General features: G+C 52.0%; 2 protein-coding genes across 2 annotated transcripts; one reads left to right on the top strand and one right to left on the bottom strand.

Annotated features, from left to right (window-relative positions):
- The first annotated feature begins 4,015 nt into the window (after positions 1 to 4,015).
- On the top strand, positions 4,016 to 6,689 carry LOC120665197 (zinc finger A20 and AN1 domain-containing stress-associated protein 9-like). Its single transcript, XM_039944666.1, has 2 exons — positions 4,016 to 4,169; positions 5,719 to 6,689. The coding sequence occupies exon 2, from the start codon at positions 5,732 to 5,734 to the stop codon at positions 6,221 to 6,223; it is 492 nt and encodes a 163-aa protein (XP_039800600.1). The 5' UTR covers positions 4,016 to 4,169; positions 5,719 to 5,731; the 3' UTR covers positions 6,224 to 6,689.
- Positions 6,690 to 7,185: 496 nt separating this feature from the next.
- On the bottom strand, positions 7,186 to 8,758 carry LOC120665196 (2'-deoxymugineic-acid 2'-dioxygenase-like). The gene is made up of 3 exons (XM_039944665.1): positions 8,476 to 8,758; positions 7,726 to 8,301; positions 7,186 to 7,627 (listed from the first exon to the last, which is right to left on the bottom strand). The coding sequence occupies exons 1-3, from the start codon at positions 8,659 to 8,661 to the stop codon at positions 7,385 to 7,387; spliced, it is 1,005 nt and encodes a 334-aa protein (XP_039800599.1). The 5' UTR covers positions 8,662 to 8,758; the 3' UTR covers positions 7,186 to 7,384.
- Positions 8,759 to 10,444: the final 1,686 nt, after the last annotated feature.

The raw sequence follows: 10,444 nt of genomic DNA, 5'->3' as shown, positions 1-10,444 counted from the left end.
CGATGGAACGGTACACGACCCCTCTCCCCAAAGTTAGCTCTAAGGACAGGGAGACTATCCTCAGGGACAGGGGGGAAGGACGGCCATCCCTGCCGACATCAGCATTATCAGCGAAGCACCTGCCGACGCGTGTCCTGGCGATGGAACGACAGTTACAACACGCTAGGTTCTCCCATCCGTCATGACCGCTAAGGGCAAAAACAGGGAAGGATTACTGCCATCGAAGACAATGGAGGACTAGGGACCGTACCTAGGCTAACAGGATAGAGGGAAGGGGGTCAGAACGCATCCGACCCCCTTGGTTCTCTTCTTTTTATTTTTTCATTCTTTTTGTATCCGACCCCCCGGTTCACCCTGAGATTATAAAGGGACGGGGGTACCCCATGCAAGGTGGACCGATCGACAGAACACACAGACACATATTAAGAATTTTTTCTATCTTTTTTTCCTCGAGTTCTTGAACATTTGATATCGTTGGGTTGTGGGCTTTTGGGGTTCACACACACACGCGCGCGCTTGCAGAGACATGGGAAGCCCTCTCCCTCTCTCGCCCATTTGTAACCCCTACTGCAAACTTGAGTGCAAGAGCACGAGTGCTCGAACTGGACATAGGGACATTTTGCCCGAACCAGTATAACCCTCGTGTCAAATCCTTGCATAACCATCCGGAGTAGTGACGCGCACACAAATTTACTAACCGGTGATACGGAACACCGACACTTTTAGGCATAACTTATCCTTATAATTTTTTAATGATAACCTTTCTCTTTTCATCACAAGTTCATATGAGACTAGTGCCAAACGAAGTTTACAGGTAAAATTATAATGAAAACTTCTCCGCATAATCTTTCTAACGTAACTTTTATAAATAACTTATACAAGTAATCAATGTCATCTTAAATCTATATACACAACTTATTCTGCACAACTTTGCGCATAACTCTTTCTAGAAAAACTTTTCAAACACATGTTAAATAAGAAGATACGGGTAAGTGAAAGGAAAGAAAAGGAAATGTGTCGGGTACCATAATTAGGGGCACCCTAATCCAGGGACCAAATCGCCATCAAAACACAAAACGCAATCAGGCAATTGGGCCCACAGCGCCCAAATCCTCTCCAGACCCCAAAGAAGCCCAGTCCTCACTTAGTCTACGGCCCACCTCCGTGGTATGGCCCATCCGAGGCCTCCCTCTAACCCGCGGAGCGACCTCCGCCTCGCTCAAGGCCTCCCCGCCGAGGCCCATGACAGCGCATCGCTCCTCCGCCTCGCTCGAGGCCACCCCTCGGCTGACGGAACTAGTAACCCATCTGCTCACCTGCCCGACGGACAAGGGTATTGAATGCCAACCACTCCACCGCAGAATGCGGGCCAGACGACGTCAGGCCACCATGCCGCACAGCGGCTGTGAGCAGAAGTAAATGTCAGATTCTTACTGGCCACAGTCAAGACAGGGTATTTTTCTCTGCAACAAAGATCCAGGAGCTGCTTTCCGCTTCTTATTATCATCTGAAGGAGCAGCATCTTCCAAAGACGGTGGCATGCAATACCATGTTTTATAATTCTTCTACAAAGAAAACAAGGACACCAAACGCAAGCCATAGCTTCAGAATGCTGGTGCTTCTGGCAAAGGCCTCTCACCCGCCTTTTATAGCCACAAGGGATCTTACTGGAGGACAACCTGTGATACTACAGTGTCAGCACTCACGAATGCAATAATGCAGATTCACCATACAGTACAGTCTCATGTGAGCACACAATAAAGATATATATATCCCGGGTTTTCTATGCCGCTTCCATCGATGAGCTGTCCAACATTTGTCATGCAGAACAAGCCAAATGAAAAATTTACACTTGGCCGGGGCGCGCACCTTGTGAAGCATCTTGGCACCCTTAATGGGGTGCTGACCGACGAAGAAGGACAGGTAGGCGGAGGAGGTTGAAAACAAGTTGTCCAAGGTCCAAATCCAGTAGACTTTATCCGCACGTTGGGGCGTAAGCTCCGCCATCCCCAGCACTGCAGCGCCGCAGTGGGAACCTGCGACGCTCCGCGCAGACATGCCCGGCACTGCTCCTGCCACTGTGCTGCCTACTCCGCGTACTTTCTCCACTGCGGAATCCTCGGACGGCATGGGCGCGACCCACGAACACGGTCCGGACCTTGACCAGAGCAAGACCCCCGCTTGCAAAACCCTCGACGCTCTGCCACGTCACGCCTGGAGGAAGGTACCCTCCACAGCAACCGCCACGACGCCCACTGGAGCCACAAGGACGCCGGTGCGATCTCCGCGAGATCGGGATACCGCCCAGGACAACTGCCACGCCGGGCGCCATGGTCTCCAGTACTGCACAGTGTACTTTCTACAGTAGACATCCATTGCACGCCCCCGATTCGGGGAGAAGACGACGACTTCTGACCCCAGTGCATGTACACCGCCCCTCCTTGTGTCTATAAAAGGAGGAGGCGGGCCTCTCATCCGGACACGATCAACTCATCCCGCAACACACACACACCCCCGCAGTCCGGAGCATGATATTGGCATTTGCCTCAATCACTTAGCAGAGACCAGTGGCGGATGCAGGATTGGAGAGAAGGGGGGCTGAAACAATAGAAATGTTGATTTGTGTGAAGATTTAATGGTGATTTGGAGGTCTTGCTACAGTATTTTACGTGTAATTAGGGGAGCTTAGGGGGGGCTGGAGCCCCCCTAGCCCCCCTCCTGTATCCGCCCCTGGCAGAGACTTGGGAGCCTCCCTCTTTCTCTCGTCTCGCTTGTACCCCTACTACAGGCACCCCGGTGCAAGACAGCACAGTGCACTCGCACACTCCTTTGCTGGACGTACGGCCCCGCGGCCGGAACCAGAATAAATCCGTGCGTTCATGTGTTGCCTCTTGCATCAACCATCTAGGGTGAGGGATCACGCAGCATCATTACTAGTTGGTGCCGGACCGCCTGGTCTGGACACCGACAAAATGAAAGAAAATATTTTGTGTACTAATTATTTACCCATGCTAATGATTGTACCTACCACATGCTAAGAAGTAAAAATAATAGAAAATAAAGGAAAAGAAAAGAGATATGTGGCGCATATCAAGCACATCGCGCACCAGCAGCAGCTCTGGAGCGATCGCTGCATTGGACTTGCACCCAGTTAGGTTAAACCTAGCATTTCTAAGAGTCCCCAATATTTTTTCCCCAAAACTTATTGTTTGTCTAACTCCCCAAATAGATACGAGAAGGCAAAAAAAATCCATCTCCAATGATTCCATATTGTTACTCCCAAAAATGATTCCATATTGTTACTCCCAAAAATGAGAAGTTATGATCCCACAAGATTAATTCCATGGGAAACTTTCGTGGCCGGCAGTCATGGCTGGCGGACAGGAGCTTTTTACAAGTCAGATTATCGGTGATTTAGAACACAAGAGGGCATGAAATTTGGGAGGAATGAAAGAGGACGGCGAGGGGGTTCCATTTTAACTCTTGCGCCGGTGACGCACCGCAGCGGTCCGAATCAGCACTGTCCAAACCATCATCATGTATTAAAAAAAAAGGCAACGACGGCCAAGCGGTAGGGCAGGCTAGGGCCAGGCCACGGCCAGAAGCAGGCCAAAGGCAGCGGCGGCGGTTGCCATACAAGGAGCGGCGACGTGTGGAAAAAGCGCGCGATGAAGAAAAAGCCACGAGGGTGTAGCGATTGGGAGTCGCGAAGGGGTGCGTATTTTTATGCACAATGGAGACCACTTTATCAATTGTTAGAAGATGAGAAATTTGGATGTGAAATTATTGGAGTTTTTTTTTGCTTTTTCGCAAAAAAACAAAGATTTTTTTTGAGGGACTAAAAAAATAAAGATGGAAAAGAGAAATATGAAACTTTTGGAGATACTAACATATGCGGACCCCTTGGCTGCCTCTCCATTGATGGGCCGTGCGGCCCACATTTCTTCCTGGGCGGCCTTTCCCTCCGTCGGCGCTAATTAACCGCCCGATTAGTTAATTAATCTAATCTAATCCGACGGTAAGCGCACCGGCGGATCGGAAAGGGTTGGCCAACGCCCCCCTCAAATAAGCCAACGCCTTCTCCCTTCGCCTTCCTCCCGACGCTCGACCCGAAAAAAAATATTCTCCGCGGGGGGTAAGGGAAAGGTCGCGTGGCGTCTCGCCCACAGGTTGGTGCCGCCGCTCTCCCTCCTCCTACCCCTCATCCTCTTCCCCGGTCCCAGATCCGATCGCCAGCGCGCGCGCCGGCCGATCTGGGGGCGGGCTCCGCTCCACCCGAGGCTCGCCGTTGACGGGGTCCGCGGTCCGTCGAATTCTTTTTGGGAATTTCGCGTGCTGTTTCGTTCTAGGCTGGTGGTCTTGTGGCTGGGTCGAGGCGTGGCGGTTGGGTTCGGATCGGATCTGCGCGAGCTTGAATTGGGTTGACCGCTGTGGCTGGCGGCATGCCAGCATGGGGTCTGCGCCCGCGCGTCTCTCTGCTCCGTTGGGCAGTTTGTGAGGAGGATTTGGGTTCGCCTTTGGGTGTTCGATGAACGGGCTTTGGTGGTTGGCGGCGGATGGGGGTCTGAGTTCATCCTTGCCCCATCGTGGCGCGAGTGGCTGCTTGCTCGTGGATGAAGCAGCGAGCCTCCTTGCCTTGCTTGGCGTGGATAGCCTTGGTGATGGGCCATGGATTATGGCCCGAGGTTTCGCGGTGACCTTGGCAAGGTCAATTGCTTGGACGTGCGGATGAGGTTTGACTACGTGAATTGGGTGTGCGCCTGGGTGATTGCTTCGCCCGTATGCTGCTGGTTGCCTGCCTTGTGCTGGTGCTAGTTGAGCAATCTTTACTTGTAGAGCAACCAAAAAAAAACCGTGGCTTCATGCTAGGATTGCGTGAAGCAGTTGAGTGACCAACGGGTGCAGAGCTTCAGTTGTTTGTAGGGTACGCCAATAAGGATGATATAGAGTTAAATCTGCTCAAACAGAACACCTGGGCGCAGGTTGTTGGCTGACAATCCCATTGCTGCGCTGCAGGTTTGATGCGCTTGCCCTTACTTTGTTCTGCTTGAGAAGCTGACATACAAGTTGATGTCTCTGTCTGTTTTCTGTATTACAGCTTAATATGCAACTTGGCTGTTTATGCTAGTAGAAAGTAGTCAGGTCTGGAAGAAAGAATCATTGGTTGAATTTTTTGATGTTTTTAGATTATGGATAAAAGAGAAACTTTTGATGTTTGCATCAACTTACAAGGGACTGCGGATAGAATCATTGATAATACTTCTGATATTTGAATCAACTAGAAGCTATATAGCTTATGTGAATAAATGTTAACACACCCTTTGCCTGCGGCTACTGCTTATTTGAATAAATATGGGACGTGTTTGTGTTTCAAAACCTTGCATCATGGCACCCTTGGGTAATTGGCACAAGTTCGTTAGCTTGGGATTATTCATTTGTGATTGTTGCAAGTCAGATTTGTTTTTCAGCTGGTGGTCAGAACTGGTCGTATCCTGTAAAGAGAAATCAAGGATTAAAAAATGCTACGACTCTTTTCATGATTCAATACAGAATTCCTTGTTTCCTCTTAGTATCTTTCTGTACAACCCTATAAGTTCCATTGTTGAGCATTAGGTTGTATTTCTCTCTGAATCTGAATCATGTATTTTTTTGGCCAGTTTTCACACTTAATGCATGTCAATTTCTTGATAATGAGCTATGCAACTTGTGTCCCTGCAGTCCATCGGTAGCAATGGCACAAGAGAGCTGGAAACAAGAGTCCGAGGAGACTAGAGTCCACGCCCCTGAGGCCCCTATTCTCTGCATAAACAACTGTGGTTTCTTTGGCAGCAGCATGACGAACAATATGTGCTCGAAGTGCTATAGGGACTTCATCAAGTTGATGGAAGCTCCTGTGGTGGAGAAGAAGGTGACCACATCAGCATCTTCTTCCACAGCACCACTGGAGACAAAGCGAGATGATGCGCCTGCCGCTGCTGCCACTGAAGCTGTGGCTGAGAAGCAAGCAGAGCAAGAGCCCCCAAAGCCACCCAGCAACCGGTGTCTGACTTGCCGCAAGAAGGTCGGGCTGACCGGCTTCCTCTGCCGTTGCGGGGGCACCTTCTGCTCCACGCACCGCTACACCGACTCCCACCAGTGCACCTTTGACTATAAGAAGGTGGCACGGGAGCAGATAGCCAAGCAGAATCCAGTTGTGATGGCCGAGAAGATAAACAAGATCTAATGAATGGTTGTGAAGGGATTCATGCCTGGGTTCCTGAGTCCTCAAGTTCACTATGATCGATAGGTTCCTTAGGGTGGTGGTCTGGGTTAGCGTGGTAGTAGGGGGTCTCAATTGTGTCTATCCTTCTCCTTTATCATGGTTCCATTCTCTGCCGGAAAGATGCAGTGGTTTTGCGTCGTCACTTCCTCTGGAAGTAGTTTAAGTCGAGAAGATAAGATTGCACATCAGGTATTGCTTATTCTGGTCCTGGAGGGCCAAGTGTTGTATCAACATGTCATTGGTTTTGTATCGTTGTATGTTATCACGTGTGCTGGAAATCACAGCAAGTATGAAGCTTATCTGATCCTGCTACCATCATGTTTATGTGATCAGATGAAGTTATAGATAAGCATACATATCAAATCTGTTTATTTGTGATGTTCGTTGTAAGGTTTGCAAATCATACATGTCAAGATGCAGTTGCCTATGTTGGAAAGTTGAGCTTTTGATGAATTACATGGGATGAGACATGGGTGTAATTGCTTGGAAAGAAAATAATGACCAACAGTTGCATGTTAGCCTCTCGTGCTGTCAGCCAGTTATAGCTTCACTGTAGTCCATAGACCAGCACATGATGGAATTGATCGTACATTCCGTTTCCAAAAAAAGATACAACTTGTTGGATCAGGACATGAAAAGTACGTTATGTGAGCTTCGCGAAGCCCAAGTTTTCTTGGCCCCTATTGGACCAAACCCAACGCCGGCGCGTGGGGCCGAGGAGGCTTTGAGCAGCTTGCCGGTTTCACTTTGACATGGTGCTAACCATGCCGCCGACCGCCACCGGATCGTGCGGCGGCGAACCAGCCTGCCATCCCGGCAATTGTCCCAGGCTTGGATCGCTGGCCGGCAAGGCGGCAAGACGTCGAACCCGACTTCGCCGAGACGGCGAGAGCAAGCTTGCATCACACGCGCACCGACCACGATGAAAACGAACGGGGAGGCAGTCTGAATCCCATTTCTTCACGTATCGATCAATTATTCGTCGTTCTCGCGTTACAGTGGCATCGGCAGTAGCACAGCAACAATGTGTTGGCAGCCAGCTAGATCGACGGGATCATCACCAGCCGGGTCGACGGAGATGTGCGGAGCACCGCCGGGGTGGATAGATGCAGATCCAGATCATCAGATCCTGAAGGCCTTCTCGACGCTCTCCCTCCGCGCGCCGACGGCCTTGTAGACGCGCATGAACTCGCGGAACGTGACCGCGCGGTACCGCGGCGGGTTGCAGGCGCCGACGAGCTCCGCGGCGGGGGCGACGAGGCAGTCCTCGGTGGGCATGATGAACGTCGCCACCGACGTGCGCGGCACCGCCGCGTTGGGCGCCGCCCGGTGCTCCACGCTTCTCAGCAGCCCGTTCGTCGCGATCTGCATCACCGATTGTCCGTCCACCGTCAGGATCGACAGATCAAGTAACATCACATCACCATTGACGTCTCATGGCAGCTAGCTTTCTTTGTTCGGACCTCGAGCTGGTGGCCGAAGTTGACGACGAAGGCGCCGGGCACGGGCTGGACGCGGATCCAGTCGCCGCGGTACGAGACCTGGAGCCCCGGGACGCCCCCCTGGAGGAGCAGCGTGATGAGGTTGCGGTCGCAGTGCGGCGGCAGGCCGAGAGCCCGCTCCGGGTCCGGGCACGGCGGGTAGTGGTTCACGTTCACCACCACGTCGCCGCCGCTGAGCTCCCCCTCGAAGTAGTCCGGGCGGAGCCCCACGCCCTCGCACAGCAGCCGCAGCAGCTCCATCCCCACGGCCCGCGCCGGCGCGACGAACGCCTCCACCGCCGACCTGAGGCGGGCGGGCTTGTCGGGCCACGCGACCCTGGCGGCGGCGTCGACGGGGAAGCGGCAGGCGAGGCGGAGGCAGTCGCGCCAGTACCGCTCGCCGCCGGTGCCGTATGTGGTGCTGGAGAAGAGGCGGTTGGGCCGGTCCGTGTCCTCGGAGTAGAAGGCCGCCTTGTCCGCCGCCGGCAGGCGGAAGAACTCCTCGCAGCACGCCTCTATGTCCCGCACCGCCTGCTCCGGCACGCCGTGGTTGACCACCTGATCGAAGCGGCGCGGTTCGTCAATGGCGACGAGAGGCATAGGCTCCGCGGCTGCTTACAGAGCTGGGAATGCATTTCTGGACGAGAGGAAAGGACAAAGCCGGCAAAGCGAGGGAGAGCGAACGAGCGAGCCAGGAGGAGCAGCCGAGCAGGAGGCGGCGTAAGTTGGTACCTGGAAGAAGCCGAGCTCCTTGCCGGCCTCAAGGACTGCCCGGCGGACCTCGTCGCGGGGGCGGGCGAGGTCGATGACAGGGAGCGCAACGTCGGCCGCGGACGCCGGCGGGCGCTGGTCGGGCGCGAAGACGAAGTTTTCCGGGAGCGTCTCGTGGGACGCGGCGGAGGAGAGCAGGTTCTCCATCTCTCCGCCGGTGCGCTCGCGACGGGTGGACGAATCTGGCGAGGACGCGAGATCGGGGTGGCCAAGTCAAAAGTCAGAGAGCAAGCAGCAGACAGCACGAGGACCATGAGGAACAAACAAAGCTAGCCGCGGTCCCATGTCGTGTTCTACACACTTCGCCGGTAGCCTTTTCCCTGATGGGCCCTGCGGCCCAAAACTTTTCGTGGGCTTCTTCTCGCTAACTGGCGGATCCAGCCCGCTGTTCCGAGAGAGTTCGTGTTTGCTTTGCCGGGCGGACAGAGAGTCGTGCCGGGCGGGCTCGGTTGGGCGTCACTTCAGACGATGTTGAGGCTATGCGTCATCTGAAGCGGGATTAGTTTCTTTTAGAGAGAGCACGCTATATTGGGCCAAATATTAGAATTGTTTCGTGCATTTCCCACATGCATGCAGGTGAAGACAAAATTGATGATATCATCATCTACATGCAAAGGCAACTCATATTAACTATAAAATCTTAGTGTATCAAAATTAAATTTCGATTGCACAATTACTTTTTTTATAAGATCTTCAGAACAACATCACAGTTGTCTATGTTTGTATGATATTTTTGAAAAATAATATTTAATACTAAATAATTAATTTTAGAGAGGATGGCCAAATGAGCAAAAAATAACAAAAAATGATTATTTTTAAAACAAAACACGAACAAATGATTATTTTGTACAAACAAAAAATTAAATATGATGAACAAATAATAAGATACGAAGAAAAAATATTAAACATAGTGGATATTTGATTGTATAGGATAAATAACAGAAAATGCATATCACGAACAAAATGAATCAACGCCACGGAATAATTAAATTTACAAAAGTGACCAAATAATTTGGCACTGCAAACAAATTAGTTACACACAAAAAATAATTTTACATGAAGAACAATTGCAGCTATCTAGTAAAAAATATTCTTATGAGCAAACAATTAAATGTACAAAGAAAGGCTAAGAGTCAGCTGCTCCAGCTCGGTCCATCATAAACTTAGCACACGCACTTTCCCCGATGTGCTTGACGGTGGGTGATTACCGCGAGCAGGGATTCATTTAGAGATTCGACCAGGGGTATAAACCGCACAAGGATCTCCCCTAAGAAAGCGAGTGGAGACGGTAGATTTTAGGCAGGTACATGCCGTCTGTAGGCGTAATACTCTACGTCATGTGTGTTGTGATTGGATATTTGCTGATCCCGAGTTGGGAAGCCCAAGCTCAGAATGTATGAGTTAGGTAGTGAAAGATCCTGGGACAATTCTATTTATAGACTATGTCTGCCTTCTCTGTTGCTTCTCTAACTAGTGTGAACGCCCCCTTTGCATGGCAGGCACCGTCTTCCAGGCTACCCTGCCCCCTGTCAGGCGGGAAGACATCTTGTCGGGCCCGCCGTAGCAGGCTTCTAGCGTCCCGCCAGTGTCAGAGGCGTCTCGGGATGACCTCGGGGAATCCTGGGTGCCCAGGGTGGTCGTAGACACTGACTGGTGGGTCTTCTCATTCCGGGGTGTTCCGGGGCAGCCTGGATGGTTCTCGTGCTCCCGAGGCGTCCCAGGGGCCGTCCGGGGTGGCGCGAGCGCGGTCACGTGGTGTCCTCCGGGGTCGTCCTGCGGACCCTCCTGGTCCGGGGTAACCCTAGTCAACCAAGGGGCGCCGCCCGGGGTGGCTCTGGCTTTTACCACAGTGGGGGGGGGCGGTAAAGGCCGGTGGGTCCCGGCCACCGTCCATCTTCAAGCCGATGGGGTGGGTAGCTAAGGGATAAGC

Source organism: Panicum virgatum, chromosome 3N (assembly GCF_016808335.1).
Source record: "Panicum virgatum strain AP13 chromosome 3N, P.virgatum_v5, whole genome shotgun sequence".
Taxonomy (NCBI): Eukaryota; Viridiplantae; Streptophyta; class Magnoliopsida; order Poales; family Poaceae; genus Panicum; species Panicum virgatum.
Note: the sequence above shows the minus strand (reverse complement) of the source record. Positions and strands in the feature narration are given on the sequence as shown.

Coding starts and splice junctions, on each gene's coding strand:
- LOC120665196 (XM_039944665.1), bottom strand. CDS start 8,661: ATGGAGAACCTGCTCTCCTCCGCCGCGTCCCACGAGACGCTCCCGGAA. Junction 8,302..8,475: donor AGGAGCTCGGCTTCTTCCAG/GTACCAACTTAC, acceptor CGCTTCGATCAG/GTGGTCAACCACGGCGTGCC. Junction 7,628..7,725: donor ACTTCGGCCACCAGCTCGAG/GTCCGAACAAAG, acceptor TCGGTGATGCAG/ATCGCGACGAACGGGCTGCT.
- LOC120665197 (XM_039944666.1), top strand. CDS start 5,732: ATGGCACAAGAGAGCTGGAAACAAGAGTCCGAGGAGACTAGAGTCCAC.